The following is an 18,557-nucleotide window of genomic DNA, read 5'->3' as shown; positions in this document are numbered from 1 at the left end:
ATTATTTAATTTTAAGCAAGTTTTCTTTTTAGTCCATTGAGTGTATTATAACTGGTGAATATGGCTACAGATGCCCGTACTGTACTTTTCAATAGCATGGTCCAAGTAACTGTTGGAACCAAAGTTTGCATAATTTTATCCATTAACTTTCAAAATGAATCTTCCTTTAATTACAAATGCACTCAAAATAAAAAAGAATTGGATTATTGTATAACCCCTTTATTTAAAAGGCACCAAATAATAAATAAATGTACATTAATAATAAACGATTATTTTCATCTCAATTTTTAAAGTAATTATAAATTGCAAACTTCTCAATTATATACAGTATATTATGTAATAAACCTAAAGAAAGTTTATTTTAATTTTAAAAGAAATCTTTTAATTCCCTGCAACTCTAAACTTCATTCAAAATATAAAAACTTTCCATCAAACCAAGTGCAAAACAAGTAAAATGGTTAATATAATCAAATGTATTTACTGTATAATTTTTACTTAGAAAAAAGTATCAAAACATTATAGCATAAATTGCTGTAGATCTTTTCTATAATACTAATTACAATAGGCCATATACCACTATATGGCATTGGGAGTAATAATAATTTCTTAAATTAATAGGCAATAATATATAAAAAAAAACAGAATGATTGATAAACATGTTTTAGGCTTTGTCATTTTTATACTAATTTGTTTAACATTATACTAAATAGCCTAGATAAACATACACTTTATGTTATAGCCGAGTTGCATTAAATCAAGCATGTACAATTACATAACTGGAAAGAGGTTTATGAATATGAGATTTGATTATGTAATGCCCCTTTCACATTGCCAAGCCATACAAACACAGGTGTTGATGCACCAGTGTGTTAACTGGAGTTTTGCTAGGTGATGTGAAAAGGGTATTTCATTGTTTACTCAATTGTGTCTCCTGCAAGTTTGTTTTCCTTAGCTTCAGCTAGCTTAATAGCACTATACTCCTGTCATCTATCCATAGTTTTACAGTTGAATTATCTGTTGTATTGCCTTTAAATTCATTTCCAAAATTATAAGTTTCATTGTTTAAAGCTCTGTCTACACTATCAAACATGACAAAAAATTGTGATGTGCCCATATATAAACATGATGATGTCATATCACTACCATATGTACATAGGCACATCATTCTTTCTGTCAAACTCGTTTGATAGTGTAGACAATGATAAGTTTACAACCAGGAACATCAATTGTCTGTTGTCATATTGCTGGTTGGCCTAACAATAGATTGTTTGTCTTGCTGCCTGTTGAAGATAATCCTTTTTCAGCAGCACCCATTTATCCTCCTGGGTCTTGAGACACCAATCCGCTTTCAGTTTTGTGTTGCCTTTCCTTGTAATAATCAGTGGCGTAATGCACAGGGCAAAAGCCCCAAGTTTAGCACTCCTAAGGGGCCTTCCAATGCCGAGTAGTTGCATTGGACTGCTGATGCTCAGGTTCCCCATAAGCTCTTGGTTTAGCCAGTGAGCACTCATAGCCGTTACGCCACTGGTAATAATACTTAACCACCTTTAATGAACATAATATTGCACTGAAGGAATCATTTTCCACGATGTATTCAAGCTGTCTGACCCAGAATAAGCCAAGCGATAACAAAGTAGAAAAGACAAATGGGATAGAGGGCTAAACCCTTCTTGTTTGGTGGTTGACTATCAGCCAAAAAGGCCAGAGAAGCTGAAATAAAAATATAAAATTAATACTTATTAATTATTGTCTAAATAAATCTTCTATTGCTTCGAGTAGGAAGGGGTTTTTAAAAAGTTATTAAAGTAGGAAGATCATTGCCAGTTGACGATTTGTTGATGACAAGTCAAAATGTTGTGCACACGTACATATTTATTATACGTAAATAATTGTATACAAAAATTTGGAAATTGTTTTACTTTATTTTGTAAAAATAAATAAATAAAAAGCTTACCTAATGTTGACCAAAAGAAAGCAATGAACGTAACAATTAAGCGCACAATAAATAAGTACTGATTTGATGATAACAACAACAGCCGACAGAAAATTAATGCCACGTTCAATGGAAGAAGACAGTAACCTAGGATACACACAGTTTGGAAGAAAGATCTGAAATGTAGAAAATAGAATATTTTTTATGATAAAGTTACTGTATGTGAACTGTATTGAATTTTAATTGTGCATAGGAGCCTTAGGCTATGGCAAACACTTACCCTTAAAATTAACAAAAATCTTCTATCTAAGTGAATAATATTTAAGGGAAATATATATCTTGTGTAAGTGTGATTGGTGACAACAGCCACTGAGCCTGTATTCTACCTGAAAGTTGACATTATACCTATGGGCTTATATTTATTGTAGATGGGCTTAACATGGGAATTATACTCTATTAATTAGTTAAATAAATAGAATGGACTTAATTATAAAGCTTATAAATATTCTGAGGGTGAGATAAAATCTTAGGATGGGCTATGGAGGATGTGCTAATTTGAGGATGAGATCGAAATCTAAGTATGGGCTAAAATTGAAGGGTGGGCTTAAATTTGAGGGTGGGCTTAAATCTAAAATTATACAACTCACATTAAGCCACCAAGCAACTTTGAGTTTAGTGTTACGATGACAGAACCAAATGAAACCAGCACAAACACTTCTGAGAACTGAGGCTGCTCCGTCTTCTTTTCATCAGAAGCCTGCAACATCCTAAAAATTATATTATGTTGAATAAGACTGAATATTAAGGCATTTATGATTTCCTTATGTCATACAGAAAATGAATACATATATCCTCACGTATAATCCAGCTTCCGGTTTAATCACACCCCCTACTTTATGTCTGATTTCACAAACAGGAATATCCTCTGGTATAGTCCCAGTATTGACTTTTGGTATGGATGTAGGCCTCTCTCTAGCCAGTATAGATGGGTTTTTACAAGAAATGCTTACCAATCAATTTTTGCCTGGACCAGGGTTTCCCCGGGTACAACCACACCTCCAAAAGTCAGCCCAATTTTGTGTTCTACGGTGGTTAGATTATACCAAAGGATATACGGTACTGTAATTAAAAAATAGATACTTACATCGCTAATAGTGTGCAGAGTATAAGTGGTCCCCACAAGTCCCCTAAAAAGGTAAAACAAATCAAATTTATTCTTCTGTTGACTAGTTTGATAGTGATAGACAGAGCTTTTAAGGAGGTTAAAAGAAATGTTTGTTTAACATGATTGTCCAACTTACATTCACGCAATAATGTTTTACTTTGTTTTGGATACAGAACATGTAAAAACTTTGAAAAAACTGCATTTAAATCTCTCATCTGAAAGAAAACAAAAATTAATGATTAACACATGTGATGTTGTAAAATAGTTTCGCATCAATTAATATAAAGCGAGTGCATAAATTAATAAATCACATTGACGTACAATTGTTTCTCTAATCGGTTCATCGAGTGTTGAAAAAGCAGTTTCGTCATCTTCCTCGGGTGCTCCTGGTACTGTAATATCGCCCTCTATAGGCATGTTCATATCAATAGTTTGCATTTTCGAATCAAGCTGAAAAATATTAAATTATTATTATACACACTGTTTAAATAATTTCATCTTTTTTAAAAACATTATCTTTTATTCTAAATCAATCCATCAATCTACATGAGGGATGAGTGAATAAAAACTGTGTATAATAAATATACACAGTAGGTGGTCTCCTGATAGAGCTCGTACATCGCCCTTCACCGCAATCAACCATATGGCACCAATAATTGCACGCGCCCGAGGTACGCTTTAAATCCCGCCGACAAATTGACTTATCGGTGGTCGGAATCTTGGCTAGGCCTACTACTAGGCCTAGTTAGAAGGCTGAATAGAAAGCATCAATAATGTAATGACCATGCTTTTTAATTTTACTGTTTAATTTTTGCACACTGAATATCTAAAATATGCGGGAAACTATTATATCTAAATTAAAAAATCTCAATAAACGATTAATTAATGATTTTACATCTAAAAACACACCTGTGACGTGTCAATCTCCGTGTCAGCCATGGTGGTCCGTGTTTTTGTTGATTGTGATGGCGCCCTCTTAATTAACTCGTTCACGTCACGTGGGTTTACCAAAAGAAATTAAAAAAACTATCAGGTGACACCACCGAAGTACGCGAACAAAACTTCGTCGTTTAGTCCTTTTTACTGTGTTCCCTTTAAAATTATCATGATTTTATTATGATGCAAGTTATCTGTTAGTGTTTACATTTATTAATTATGAATCAACGAATATCATTCCTAGTTCTACTCTTTTTGGTTATTTTTGCTGTTGTTCAGTCTGATCAAAATCAACCCACCGAACCACCTGGAAAAGGAGGGGCCAAAAATGATGATGCAGCAGAGGCCGACAAAGCCTTGGAGACGTGTATCCTTATTTATAACTTAGGCCACTTCGGGCTAGCTTTTTTTTTTGGCAAAAAATAATATCATTTTTATAGGACACAAATGGGGTGGATCTGTAAAAGATATTGTAATTTTATCATTTTATTTTATTATTTATAATCTTTAATAAATGTGTATGAAATAATTGTATGAAGAGATTTATTTAGGTGACTGAGTCTGTGATTAGTGTGAAAGTACAGCTGAGTAGCACAAACAAACTACTCCTTTATACCAAATTAAACGTTTCCCTCCTAGATCATTCATTAATATTAAATAAACAATAATTGAGTGGAGGTTTGCTATAATTAAATTTGTAATTGATATTAAAGATGTATTGTCCCTTTGACTAATTCCAAAAAAATAAAAAATAAAAGATTTCGAAAAAAGGTGGGTCATTTTGAAGTATCATAATAGTTATTAACTATCACCCAAAAATTTTCGAAAAAAAAAATAATTAACTGAAATACAGACGTTTTTTTGTTTAAAAAATAACTTTGACTTCCAGTCAAAGTTTTCAATCAAAACATATCCCATAATGAAACGCGCTTGTTTGGCTACTCTGTATGCATAATCATAAAACTTCCTCATGATCTGTGTGAAAATACCTTCTTAACCGTGACGAGTTGTAAACAATCCTAATTTAGCATATACATAATGCATACTCATGGTTTGAAATCTTTGTTTACTTTCACTCGTGACGATTTTCCAGATGAAATGTAATCAAACTAATTTACCTGTTAATTACGTAAACTTGTTGTTTTTGGCTCAAATTTTCGACTTAAAGTGAATAACTTTAATATTACTTTGATATGGCCACTTTAAATTTAGAATATTTTGACCTTCATTTTTTTGTGTTTCAAGGGACAATACATCTTTAAATTATTTGAGATCAAAATATAGAAATTTTATCTTAACAATGTTATCGAAACAGACCAAAAATTATTTCTACAAAAGCGAGCTCAGCATGTGCAAGCTGTAGAGGAGATGCTGGATAGTTACGACTACCAGAAGCAGTTCCAAATGGTGGAATTAATAAGAGACAGAGTTGTACAGGTACTTAGCAGAGCCATTTTACACACAGTGGCCGTGAGTGGCGTAACGCAGGAGGCATAGGCCCCTGTAGCACTCCTAATGGGTCCTCAAACTCAGGGGCCCCTGAGTTGAGGCATTGTGCACTCATAGCCGTTTACACATTGTTGATAAAAAGTTTGCGGTACACCATGTATATGTATATTAGTTCTGAAAAGAACTGTTGAGTTTCTCGACGTTTCGATCAATATGCTTTGATCGCCCTCAGGAGTGAGGACATTAACGTTGACACATTATTATTATTATTGCCTACTAACCTACCTATTTTGTATAGAAGAGTTATAAAAATTCCCTGCCATCTGGCTGGTTCATGATCCTCATGGACATAATGTTGGAATTTGGATTAAATGTTACTTTTAAGCGTACACAATATATAGTTTCGTTTGCTGTAGTTAATAAGTTTAAATAATTTTGTTTACAGGTTTTTTCTGAAGCTCGGAAACTCCTATCAGAAAGTAGCTTTGAACCTGGGATGCCATTGCCTTCAGATGAAGCAACTAGGAGCAGTACGTACATAATTTTGTGTTTTAAAAATTAATAGAGAGAAATATGCTGAAAGTATGTTTTTGTAGAGATAAGAAAATATGTGAAATAGTTAACCCAACCAAGGCAATCTGGCAACAGGACACTGAGCTTTCCTTGCCAATATAGGAACTCGTAAAAGTCCTTTGATCTTGTGTCTGGCTAAGACAAACTCCAACAGAACTCTCCGGCAGACACAGACAATTATTCTATCCTTCCGTTAAAGTGGGACTCCACTCAGACTTTCTCAGCTTATATTATGTATAAGTATGTTTAATTGAAAGTTACAGCAATATTTTTAAGTAACAGTTGAAATGTATGAAAAATAGAATTTTCTGGGTGGAGATCCACTTTAAAATTCTTTGATTATGAAAGTGTTTTTTATTTGTGATTGTAAAAGCATTTACACATTGAGTTTGTGGGGTGCGCCTTTTTGTTTCATAATTTATATGTTTTATTTTTTACTTTCTTTTTAATTGGAATTACTTTTATCATTATATTTGACTGTATAAACTATAATGATAAGCCAAATAATCTATGTGACTCTTAACTTCATATTACTGTTTTTTTGTAGTGATGTCTGTAGTTCTTGAAAACGTTGCATTTGTAGGAGACATTGTTCTTCGCTTACCGGACATTTCTCACAAAGTTTTTGACAAAAATAAAAATTTTATGGATGAGTTAAGGTGGGGGATGGATTTTGCAGAAAGGACTGATTTTCTCGATGATATTCATAAACAGCTTTTTCATTTAGTAAGAATAATTTTTTTTCTTTTAATTATGATAATATTGTTTTGTTACTATTGTAATGAAAGTATTTAGTTGTAATTATGATTTTAATTTAGTTACGACAACTTGTCTCCAAATTTGATTTATTTCTCTTTCGAAATGATAACACTTTAAATTTCATAATGGTCTTTTCACACCCATTAGCTCTACCTGAAGTTTCACAATAGCTAGTTTGCTTTCATTTATTACTTTGATAAACTACAGATAGCCCATTCAAAAAGCAAATCAGTTGAAGGTAGTATGAGAGAGTGGTTCTACACTAGAAGCCATGGTTCATGGGATGTTCCATTGTCCAACTATCAACTAGTAGTCTAGTCCAGGAGCATCTGGTTGTGCCAAAAAGTATAAAATATTAAGGATAAATATTTTTCTATTTTTTTCTCATCCGGTCGAAAATAGATGGCACAGGAAATGGAATTTATACCAAAAGAACCATCATACCATAATCCATACAGAAAGAAAGAAAAACAGGTATTTCTTCATTTTTTTTTCTAACTTTACGAATAATTACCATTGGTCATTTCATGTAGGAAAGATTATGTATATTTTAATGATCTATTGTTCCCCTGAAAAAATAATTCTTAAAACATTGTTAAAATATTGTTGAATATGCCATATTAATGTCAAATTAAAATAGTTATCCACTTTGACCAAAAATTGGATCGAAAAAAAAATGTATTTACCTAAAAACTGTAATGTAAAACAAAAAATAGTGATATTGGCTGCCAGCAATAAATTTTTGGTTGAATTTAATCTATTTTGTCAGTGATCTTAATTTTTTTTTCTACGGAAGTGATTAACTTTATTAAAACTACAAAATAATATTCAAATAATTGTGATTAAAGTCTGGGGTAAAATACTTCTTTAAAGTTATTCCAATAATTTTTGTTTGTAGTTTCAGGAAAAGAAATCTGAACCAAAGAAGAAGAAAAAGAAGGAAAAACCAAAGAAAAAAGGGCCACGAATGAGCAAAGTAGAATTGTAGTGAACATTTTATAAAATTAGTTTTAAAATTTATATTTTTAATTATGAAATTATTAAATAAAAAGTACAGTATTATGAGCTATTACAGTAGTTTGCTGATAATCTACCGCCGAATTTTGTCTATTTTTATACTGAACACGCACTTAGTACCACATTTTGTAATAGGATATCTAGTAAACAGAAACAAGCCTTTAAGAAATAGATGACAACTATTTAATGTTAGGATTTTTCTTTTTTTTAAAGTTTGCTTTTAATTTTTTTTTTTTCATAGAAAAGTGAAATAAAAATTATAGGACGAAAAGTAATGGAATTTTAAGATTTTCTTTAAAAATAAATAATAAATTGTTCTTTGTTACATAGATGATAATAAAAATATAGTGTGTTTGCACTTGGATGTCTTTGTTATTTGTGTACAAATTATTGGTATATGTATCATAATGTTATATATTGTTCACCTGAAAAAATAACTTTAATTCCATTTTATCGTCTCATACTGTATTGTTATTGAAAAACATATTTACCTAATCTAAAATATTCAACTGAAAACTAAAGCTTGGTTCCCACTAAAACGTAACGCAAGGACGTAAACGCAACGCAAGCGTTTTAACCAATGACAAGCGAAGTTATAGACAGTTAATAGCAATCACAAGCGAATAAGCCATCGCTTGTGATTGGTCAATTCACTTGCGTTGCGTTATACGTCCTTGTGTTGCGTCGCTAGTGGGAACCACGCTTTATTGTCTACCTATGTTATAATATCTCTATGGTCTGCCAGACAACAGGTTTATGGTTAAATGTAATCGCTTATTTTGTCAGTGAAATCTTTATTTTTGTTTTTCCTGATTCAAGCTTATGAAATAATTGTATTGTTTAAACAAGTCCATATACATGTTTGCAGTCGTGTGTTAAAATTTGAGTTAGTGTTTACCAACCGACCGACCGACATAGTGAGCTAAAAACTGAAATATATTATTTATTAGGTGCCTATTTTTATTTTGCGTGTAAACGACGTCAATAGAAAAAACTTTACGCTTGCGGAACCACGGCCGCAAAGTACAGTACGTTTATACGTACGTACACACACCCTGAAACATTGAGCCGAAAAGTTATTTTTAATTCTTCCTCATTTATTCTGAAACGGAAAACGCCCTACATGTATACATTTTCAAGAATTCTCCCACAAAATCACGACAAAGGAAAATTAATAAAATCAGACGTTGAATCCGTAGAAACAAAAACATTTGTTTTCACTTATAAAAAGACAAAATAAACGGTTCCATTCAATAATCAAAAACGAAATAATTTCGATCCAATTTTTGGTCAATGTGAATAACTTCATTATGTGACATTAATACAGTAGGCGCGCCTATTAAAAAAAAATGAGGACAATATAATTATCTTTAACGATTAGTCTACAAAATCACGGTAGAGTAATATATATTTATTAATAAAATAATAATATCCAACATTTATAAAGTCTTTACCGAAGGAGTCTCACAGCGCAACATGAAAAGAATAACTATTGATAATTTTTAGGAGAGATTTGAATTGAAAAGGGGATGGAATGTTTATTAAAATTAAATTGTTTTTTAAACTACCGTTTGAATAAATACAGTCCTGCTGCCGATTATCTACCAATTTTCAGTTAGTACTCAGTCTTACCGCTAAAATAAAATAAAGGTAATGCAGTAATTGTTTTATGTACTGATAGAATTATGGATGTACGCCATCACGCGGCTAGAAATTTAAGTTCAGTCTATTAAACAACAACTCCCTGGTCTAAACATGGATTTATAGTATAAATTAAATTTAGATAATAACTTGTTTTACCTAAATTTATTATTTAAAAAAACCGTTAATATCCGAAACCAAACCTACGTTTGACCGTGGAGGTATCTATATACTAGTCCACGATTTGACTTACAAATTAAGGCTACCAATTACGGGGTTCTGCTGCTGTTGCCTATGATTGCAAAGAATTATGTTAGTTTTTAATACAAAATTATCAAAAATGCAAATTACAAATTTTATCTAAAATTAACATGACATGAAAGAAGAGCGCGATATTTTTTTTTTTATAAAACTTCAAGATACTCCGTCGATCTAGTTTACCTTTTGCTTAGAAAATTATATTGTCTATGGTATTTGGACCAAAAGTTAATAAAACAACTATTATTAAAAATATTAATAAATAAATATGATTTTTTTGTTTGCCAACTAATAAATAAACAAAAAAATAAATCAAATTTAAAGGGTAAAAAAATGAAAGAATGCCATCGCATGCTGTTCTTAGATTTCAACAGTTGGCTAAGTGAACTGAAGCGGAACCAATGCCTTATTGTTTTTTTTTAATGCCATTGGGGTTTCAAAGGAAATAAGTACGGCGGCAACCACGGAGGACGATTGATGTTGTTGTGTAGCTGATGAGAATAGTTAAGTATTTTAAAGGGAAAGAATGCATACAGTTACGAAGTTTTACGTTGTCAATGCTGGTAAATGGTATGTCAGTCATTTTGTAGATATGCTTTTTTCTGTCTGCGTTCAATTGGAGTATTGTTGATAAGAACTCGGTCGCCATCGCTTGATTGCAAGAAATGGTTTACCGTGGTAAGACACAAACATCTTTAGTGGCGCTGAAGCAGTAAATTACTATACACGAATTCAACGAGCTTGCTTGTAATTGAGACTTAAAATCGAGCCTTCAATTAACATTGGAATCTTTAATTTAAAACGTATTATTGGTCATTCATCTAATGTTCGTGTTGGTGGAATATTAATGAAGGTACGATATTTTCGTTATGTCTCAGCAGACACCTAGCAGGGGTCGAAACAGCTACCTCACCCGCGAATTTGGATTAGAGTGGATGTGTAATGAGGATAAAGATGGTAATGAAACGCCTAATGGGGAGGAGTTATTAACATTATCTAATGGTAGCCATATCGAGTACTACCAACAGCAAAATGATACCCCGCTTGTATCAGACCAACAAGGTACATTAGCAATGAATATGGCTAAAGTAAATGATAACAACGGTGCTTCTAAATTCCATTCTCGGAAAGACGATACTACTTCTAGGCCTACTGGTCAACAAGATTCTTATTTTGTGTCTCCAGTTCAACAACGTGGATGGATGGCATATGGTGGTGGTGATGTCACGCCAATGAAACGCAAATCCACAACTTTACCTAGGCACTTAAAATTAGGAGAAGGTGCAAATCCATTTGATATTTATCAGCAAGATAGTCGACAAGTATATTCTTCAAACGGTGGTAAACATCGGAAAAGATATAGGCCTACAGCGTCAAGCGAACAGGCCTCACAGGATGATTATGTTTTCAATAGATTTGAACCTATGGATGAATATGAAGGGTCTTGCCTTAACTATCACGTTAAAGCAGATTTTAAACAACTGAACCGAAAAGCATTGGCTAAACCAGTCAAGCCTCTGGCCTTGACTAGGTTAGCTACTGTCACGAAAAAGACATTGCAGTCGTTTGAAGAGCTCAGCCCCATAAGCTCTAGATCAACGAGTCGGAGATCCAGCATTTCTAGCGTTGATACTGTGAAGGATATAGAGACGAGTCCGCAAGAACATAGACATCTGGAGTGCGAGATGGAAGCTGGCTACCAACTTGAGCACAAACCAATTCAGAATTCATCCTTGAATCGTCATCCTAGATCCGGAGTAAACCCAAAGCTACATAGAACAATGTCGGACACTGGTGCTCATATCGAATGCGGATTGTATTCAGATCGATGCAATACAAACATGAGGCACAGTGCTTCCCAACCATTTGGTTGGCGTAAAGGAAATTCTCACCCACAAGTTAGTCCAGAGATAACTTTAAGAACTGATTATAGTAATTTGAAATGGTCTTTAAGAAAATCATCAAATAAAGATGTTGAAAGCAGTGATGATAATTCAACAAACAGCCTTCCAACTCCAAGATCTTTACATTATATTACTAATAAGTTACGCAATCAGTTAATTTCTTCTTGGTCGGTATCGCCCTCAGCGGACAGCACACCTTACAATTTATCTCGTCCAATATCACCAGTTTCAGAACCACCCAGTGTCACTTCCTATGACACAAATCTTTCTGATGAAGGATGCGTTTTGTCCGACTGTCAGGAATCTCCTCAAATTTCACCACAGAGGAACGTTAAAAAAACGAGTCTAAGAATACCGGAACTGCCACAAATTTTACAGAAATTGGAGCACACAACACCACCTAACCAATTTCAACAGTTAAACGCAGCATTAAAACCACTAAAACCCAAAACTGACATTCATGATAATGGCAGAAAATCTGACGGCACAAAAATTTCAGAAGATCCGTCCACGCCTAGTACGCGACGAAGAAGAAAATTAGCCATCGGAGAAATACCAACTTTGGATAATTATTCGTCGAATGGAGATACCGATCGTTGGAAAAGCGATCCCACGCCAGAGCGATATCCACAAAATAATTTGGTTAGTCCTCTTTTACGTGGTACAGTGAGTAAAGAAAGCGTTGAGACGCCATCAACAGGTTATGCAGGAAGCATAGTCAGTACTGAAAGTAGTCTTTCTAATTCAAGTCTTGCAACCTCGATCAGTGAAACTGTTGCTGATCAAGGATTCCTGCATGCCATGGAGGAAGTCTCTTACCAACCTGGTGGCGTTATCAACTCAAACATTGATTCAAATGAAAAGAATGGAAAATCCTTGAAAAAAAAATCTTTAACTTGGCCAAATGGAAATTCTGGCATTGTAACCGAACACTACACGCCAAACATACAATCGTCCACCAGCAATCCTATGATGTCCGGTCAGACTCCGATTTATGGAGATAAAATTCAAACATCGGTAGAAGATTTGAACTCTACACTGGACTCGAAAACAAGTTTGAATAACTCAGGAGATATTGAGCCAATTTTGCATATTGATGAAGAACCCATCCAACCAGTATTGACTCCTCAACTTCAAAGACGAAAATCTCAAAAGAGAAACCGAGGAGCGAACACCGTAGAATCGACTGAAAGCCAAGAAGCAATAAAACAAAATCTTAATATTGTGCATGATAAACCACCTCTTATTAGAATCATCCATCAGAGAGCAGTTAGCGATCACGACCGTTTTACTGTAAAATCAGGATCTTTAGACTCGGCAGATGTTACCAAAGTTGATACAATTTTAAGATCGATAAGTTTAAGTGAACGAGAAAATTCTGGAAAATATACTTTATCGCCAACTCGCAATACACAGACTCCGACGCTAGGACCTACGCAAGGTTTATCACTATCGGAGTCAACGCCGAATCTTTCAAAAAATGTTAATCTAAGACTTAAAGATATATCGGGTATTAAGACAGCCATATCTACAGTTTCCACTTCGCAATCGTCTACATTACCTCGGACAAGTAAACAGAGAGATATCTCGCCAACACGACGGAAGAAACAACAGGTAAGATCAATTTGATTATTTTAATTTTGGACTTTAATATTTTTATAATTGTTGGTTGAGCAAGTAGATGACATTTTGTCTTTTTTTATTTATTTATTTATACTTATAGTATTTGGTTTTCAACAAAGAACATTATTTAACTTTCTCAGGTATAAAACTAATCGTTGTGATAGCATTGTATTATTAGTATTATGTGCTACTGTATGATTTGATTTGAATTTATTAGGAAAATCATCATAAAAAATACATACAAAGTGATAACATAAATTACGGACATTAATATAAAAGATTTTCCAGAATAACCAAAAAAAGCTTATTAGCTTTATTTCCATTGGGATCCTGCTAAAAGTTGTAATTAGTTACAGTATCCATTTTTGTGGGGACCTTGGGACCCAACAAAGTTCCTCCTAAATATGAGTGTCCCCTGAATATAGAGGCCTAAAAGGTGACACTTTCTTGCGAAGCGAACAATTGGAAACCTACTGTGTTTTATTTAACACAGTTATACTTTACAGTAGTACAAGTACAATACCTACTCTCTACTGTACACAGTAGTATATAATACTTACTCTATACTGTAGTAAGGATTACTGTATAGAATATTATTATATTTAATTATCTGATCAAAGATGATTTTTATAAACACTTCTCCTTTGTGTATAAATATTCAGTTCATATCCTTGTGACCTTTTCAATCTTCATTCAATTCCAATCAACAAAAGAATAGATGCATAGTTCAGTTCTGAAACATCACGATCGATCTTTCAAATCCTGAACAAATTGAATCTTGTTTTTAAGCATCATCCATGAATCTGCAGGTGCCGCTTCTAACTAGAATGATGGAATTACTTATTACCGATGCGGTGATGCGTGACACATGATAAACAAAAATGGATACAGTAGCTAGCCGGTTTACTTTTAATAGGTTAATGATTTCACTGTGCTCATTATATGCATTGAGTCCAAATGAATATTCATTCATTCAATGTCTGTGTATAGTGAGAATTGGATGTGAATGTAAATACAGGTACCGGTATGCTCTTTTAAAGATGTGTTGTTCCCCAAAAAATAAAGAGGAATAAAATCAAACTTCTAATTAGGCCATATTTTTTAGTTAGGACCCCATTGCAAATAACTTTTTTTTCGACTTTATGGGCTATCCTAGATTTCTTGTGTACACTGGGCAATACTTTGCATGTTTCTATTTGTATTTTTTATCTTTGTCTTGTAATTTTATGTTGAAACCTGAATAAAATCAAATCAAATTTTACTTTCAATAAAGTATTTTATAGCAATATTATTAGTAGAAAAATAAATGAACAAAAATGATGATTTCACTTACTATAAAAAGACAAAATTAAAGAAGTTAAAAATTAACCAAAACCCCATTGTCTGACCTAAGACAAAAAGACTTGCTATTCTATGCTTTTGCATAGTTTTAGAGTAACAAACTGTACAAACTGCAAGAGAATAATTTGGACAGGATCTTAATAAGTAATGATAAAATGTTTATTTTGTTTTATATCAAATAAAATGTTCTTGAATCTTCAGTACATCACTTATATCCCTCTTCCCACCTCTCTTGAAAAAAAATCTCATGTATTACTGAAACTATTGCTTCTCAATCTCAGGTGTTATTGCCACTGAAAATTATTTTCATACTTCTCAACATACATGTACTGTATATTCTGTAATTACTGTTATCTCTGATACCATCTCATGTCATTGTAAAACATAAGACGAAAACTGTGTCATTGAATATTGCATTGAAATTTCTATTCTAAAAGAATTTGCATTTAATTCATTTTGACATGATTTAGAAGTAAATATTTAAATGATAAATAATTCATTTTATACTTAAATACAGTAGCCTACTGTACATTGACAGTGTTACTAAAAATATTTGACTTTATTTTTATTAACAAATTCTTTTTAAGGTCATCAAGGAATTCAAAGCTGTATGAATTATCACGTTTAGTTGATAGATTTAGTCTTCTTGAGGAGAGTAATGTGTGTATGTTTATGCGAACTACATGTTTGTCTCGTAGAATTATAAATAATTAAAGATATATTGTAGGTTGTTTTACTATGTGCTAAAAACAAATTTATTTTTCGAGAAAAACGGTGCCTCACTGAGCTAAATCTAGTAGAGATACAGTAGACATAAGAATAAATCCTTGTTGAGTTTTCAACCTCTTTTAATAAATACTAGATAGATATACTACTGTATATTACTGCTCGAGTCCCAAATACCAATGTTGTGTACAGTATGTTGGCTTGTTAAATGTATACTGTACCCTTTGATGTTAAAAATAAAAATAAAAAATGATTTAGCTTTGTATAAAAAGTTGCCTAGTTAAAAATTAGCTACCAGATAGATTCAGGCTAATTTATATACAGGTTTATAGGCAGTAATACCTGTAAGGGACCATGTCCAAATTATTCTATTGCAGTTTACTGCAGTAAATACATTCTGTTTACTCTTTAAATAAAGTAAACAAATGTAGTTTTACTACAGTAAACTGTGATAGAATAATTTTGAAATGATCCAACCCTAATATACTGTACAATATTGAATATTACAATAATATTACTACAGTACACCATTTCTATCTAGTTTTCTAAAGTCAGGAATGGAAGATACAGTATCCTCATTATATAGGCTTAAAACCTTGTTTATTTTCTTATATCACACATCTATATAACTTTAAATTCTTTAACTTTATACACAGTGCCATAAAGCAGCAGTATTAGGTCGGATCCCCGGAGAAAGCTTATATTTTCTACTATCATCACTTAAGTCTTGGCACTCTTGCTCATCAAATATTTACTGTACTTACAAGAGTAGTGTAGTAATTAATATTTTATGGTTCAGGTTTATTTACGTGGGTAATAGTGAATAGACTAAAACTATTAAAATTCAAATTTATATGACCATTGATCAATTTGATCATCATAGGGCCTTTGTAGTTTGGGCATGTTTTTACGGTGACCAAAGATTTTTATAGAGGGGCCTTTTTTTCCCGAATATTCTCATTTACTTTTCATTTACAAAAACCTCTCACTCAGACCAAGGGGTACGTAAATGAGAAGGTCAACTGTACTGTCTCTAGTGAGGGCGTGTGGCGCAGGGTGTTGGACTACTGATCGTGAGACCGAGGTTCGAATCCAACTCTTGCCGCATTGCTTGTATCCTAAGGCAAGATACTTTACTTACGTTTGCCTCTCTCCACCCAGGTGTATAAATGGGTAGATCAAGACACAACTTTGCGCTGATTACTAGCTGCATTATAGAAGTTTCTATACGTGTTTGATCCAAAAAATGACTGCGGTAATAATGTTCTCGCTTAGAGAAGCTTGCTTGTAGAGCGCTATATACTGTAAGAATGAACTATTATTATTATTATTATTATTATTCTTGTGATTGGCCAACTCACTTGAGTTGCACCTACAGTACTTTGTTGTATCAAAGTGGGAACCAAGCTTTAATAGGGGGTCTATTTCTGAAGTTTTACTCTTTATAGAGTGAAGTTTAAGTGCTCAATCTACTAATTAAAATCCTAACATTTCATTCATTTCAAGTTGTCGCGACAGCAACAAGCGCAGTTATATGTGTGCCAAAAATGTTGATGTTATGTCATGTATGCTGTTATGAGAAATTAAAGAGATAGGAAACATGTAGTTCAATCCCAAATGGCCATCTTGGGTGTACAGTACTACTAAAATCATAGGGGCTGATAATGAGATAAAATGACCACATGAATGAAGTACTGTATATGTTTCCCCACAATAATTAAATAACATGTTTTTTTTTTTTTATTAGATTTTAATGTTATTGATATTAAATGCTATTGAACTTTAATGGATCTAAAATATCAGTATCTTCCCCAGATCTCAATAGCGTGCCAGTGAAGCATGGCATGCTACCATTTTGCAATGCCAAACATTCCATAAAGATATTGCACCAAAGTTTGGTTTCTTTTCAAATTCTCCATTGTAAAATCATGGCGGTGTTGTATAACATTGCAGGCCTAGAGGAAAGTTAGCCCTGCAGGAGATGCTGCACTTAGTGAAGGCTGTGAGATGGTTCCAGCAGTGTACCATAACAGGTGGTTAAAAAATGAGTCCAACATAATGACAAATATGGTATTGCGGCCTAAGGTTAAACTACTTCTTGAAGATCTGGTTACAAACTTGCTAAATATAGATCAAAATATCTATAATTAGGAGGTATATTAATTTTAGCAAAATACAAACACTGATAAAAGAATTGTTGAAGTAGATATTTAAAATTCCTTACATTTTCAAATGACATGAAATGAGGAATTTGGAAATTCCTGAAGTTTATGTAAACTTAAAGTTTCACAGCATAATATAAAATATAGCTGGAATATTATTTTAATAGGAACGAGTTTAATAAAACTGTTGCAAATTAGTAAAATAAAATGTATTAAACATAATAATTTAAACCAAATAAAAAAAAAAATATAAATAGCACGTGTATATTTAATAGTTGCAGACAAATTGCGATTAATAAGCCTAAAAATTGCTGAATAAAATACGTTAATAAAAAATATATTTCTGCTTTTAATTATTCACAAATTAACACTTTGACATTTATAAAATGTAAAAAAAAATAAAATAGCGTTGACTTAAATTATTAATTATTAATTGAATTTGCACAAACCTAAAATGAAAAGATGAATAAAATATTTTGTTTTAAATTATTCAATAATAAACAAGTTTTTCCACTATTTTTATATTGTGTTATCGCATGTATGGCCCTGTTTCTGCTGCCAACTAAATACCGTATATTATACGGTATTTTTTGAATACCGTATATATACGGTATATTTTTGGCAGCAGAAACTGCGCTCATAAAAAATATACTGTATTTTGTATACCGTATTTTCCCCACAAAATTTGTGGATAAAATACGGTATTTACAAATTTATACCGTATTTTTTGTACCCGTTTCTGCTGCCAATAAAAAATACCGTATTTTTTTTTACATGACAAAAGGTCAACATTCGTGTTTTTATTTTCTGTCGCTGTCAGCTGCTTTACACACCGTGTATAGATATATTCGGCGAAAATGTGGAACGAAGACGTCACAGTTTTACTAAATAAATGTGTGTGGGGAAGCTAAAATGTCTGGCCAACTAAAAGGTAATAAAAGGGACAACCACATTTATAAAGACATTTCTAAAAAAAAATGAAGCAGGAGTATGGAATAGACTTGTCTCCAAAGCAAGTAAACTCAAAGCTGAAGAGCCTGCGAAAGCAGTACAACATTGCAAAATACAAT

At 32.7% G+C, this 18,557-nt stretch overlaps 3 protein-coding genes across 3 annotated transcripts in view; 2 read left to right on the top strand and 1 right to left on the bottom strand.

Annotated features, from left to right (window-relative positions):
• Positions 1-121: 121 nt before the first annotated feature.
• LOC140050260 (protein YIPF6-like) lies at positions 122-4,059 on the bottom strand. Its single transcript, XM_072095373.1, has 7 exons — positions 4,008-4,059; positions 3,420-3,548; positions 3,235-3,313; positions 3,078-3,120; positions 2,581-2,700; positions 1,955-2,109; positions 122-1,710 (listed from the first exon to the last, which is right to left on the bottom strand). The coding sequence occupies exons 1-7, from the start codon at positions 4,035-4,037 to the stop codon at positions 1,595-1,597; spliced, it is 672 nt and encodes a 223-aa protein (XP_071951474.1). The 5' UTR covers positions 4,038-4,059; the 3' UTR covers positions 122-1,594.
• Positions 4,060-4,141: 82 nt separating this feature from the next.
• Positions 4,142-8,160, top strand: LOC140049394 (coiled-coil domain-containing protein 134-like). The gene is made up of 6 exons (XM_072094268.1): positions 4,142-4,401; positions 5,350-5,471; positions 5,929-6,013; positions 6,604-6,782; positions 7,218-7,289; positions 7,714-8,160. Exons 1-6 carry the CDS (start codon positions 4,254-4,256, stop codon positions 7,801-7,803), a joined length of 696 nt encoding a protein of 231 aa, XP_071950369.1. The 5' UTR covers positions 4,142-4,253; the 3' UTR covers positions 7,804-8,160.
• A 2,028-nt stretch (positions 8,161-10,188) lies between these two features.
• Positions 10,189-18,557, top strand: part of LOC140050256 (rho guanine nucleotide exchange factor 17-like) — a 60,736-nt gene continuing 52,367 nt past the window's right edge. The window contains exon 1 of the mRNA XM_072095369.1: positions 10,189-13,249. Within this exon, the coding sequence (XP_071951470.1) occupies positions 10,601-13,249 (2,649 nt within the window). The 5' untranslated portion in view covers positions 10,189-10,600. The remainder of the gene's footprint in view (positions 13,250-18,557) is intronic.

The sequence above is a fragment of the Antedon mediterranea genome, chromosome 5 (assembly GCF_964355755.1).
Source record: "Antedon mediterranea chromosome 5, ecAntMedi1.1, whole genome shotgun sequence".
Lineage (NCBI taxonomy): Eukaryota > Metazoa > Echinodermata > Crinoidea > Comatulida > Antedonidae > Antedon > Antedon mediterranea.
Note: the sequence above shows the minus strand (reverse complement) of the source record. Positions and strands in the feature narration are given on the sequence as shown.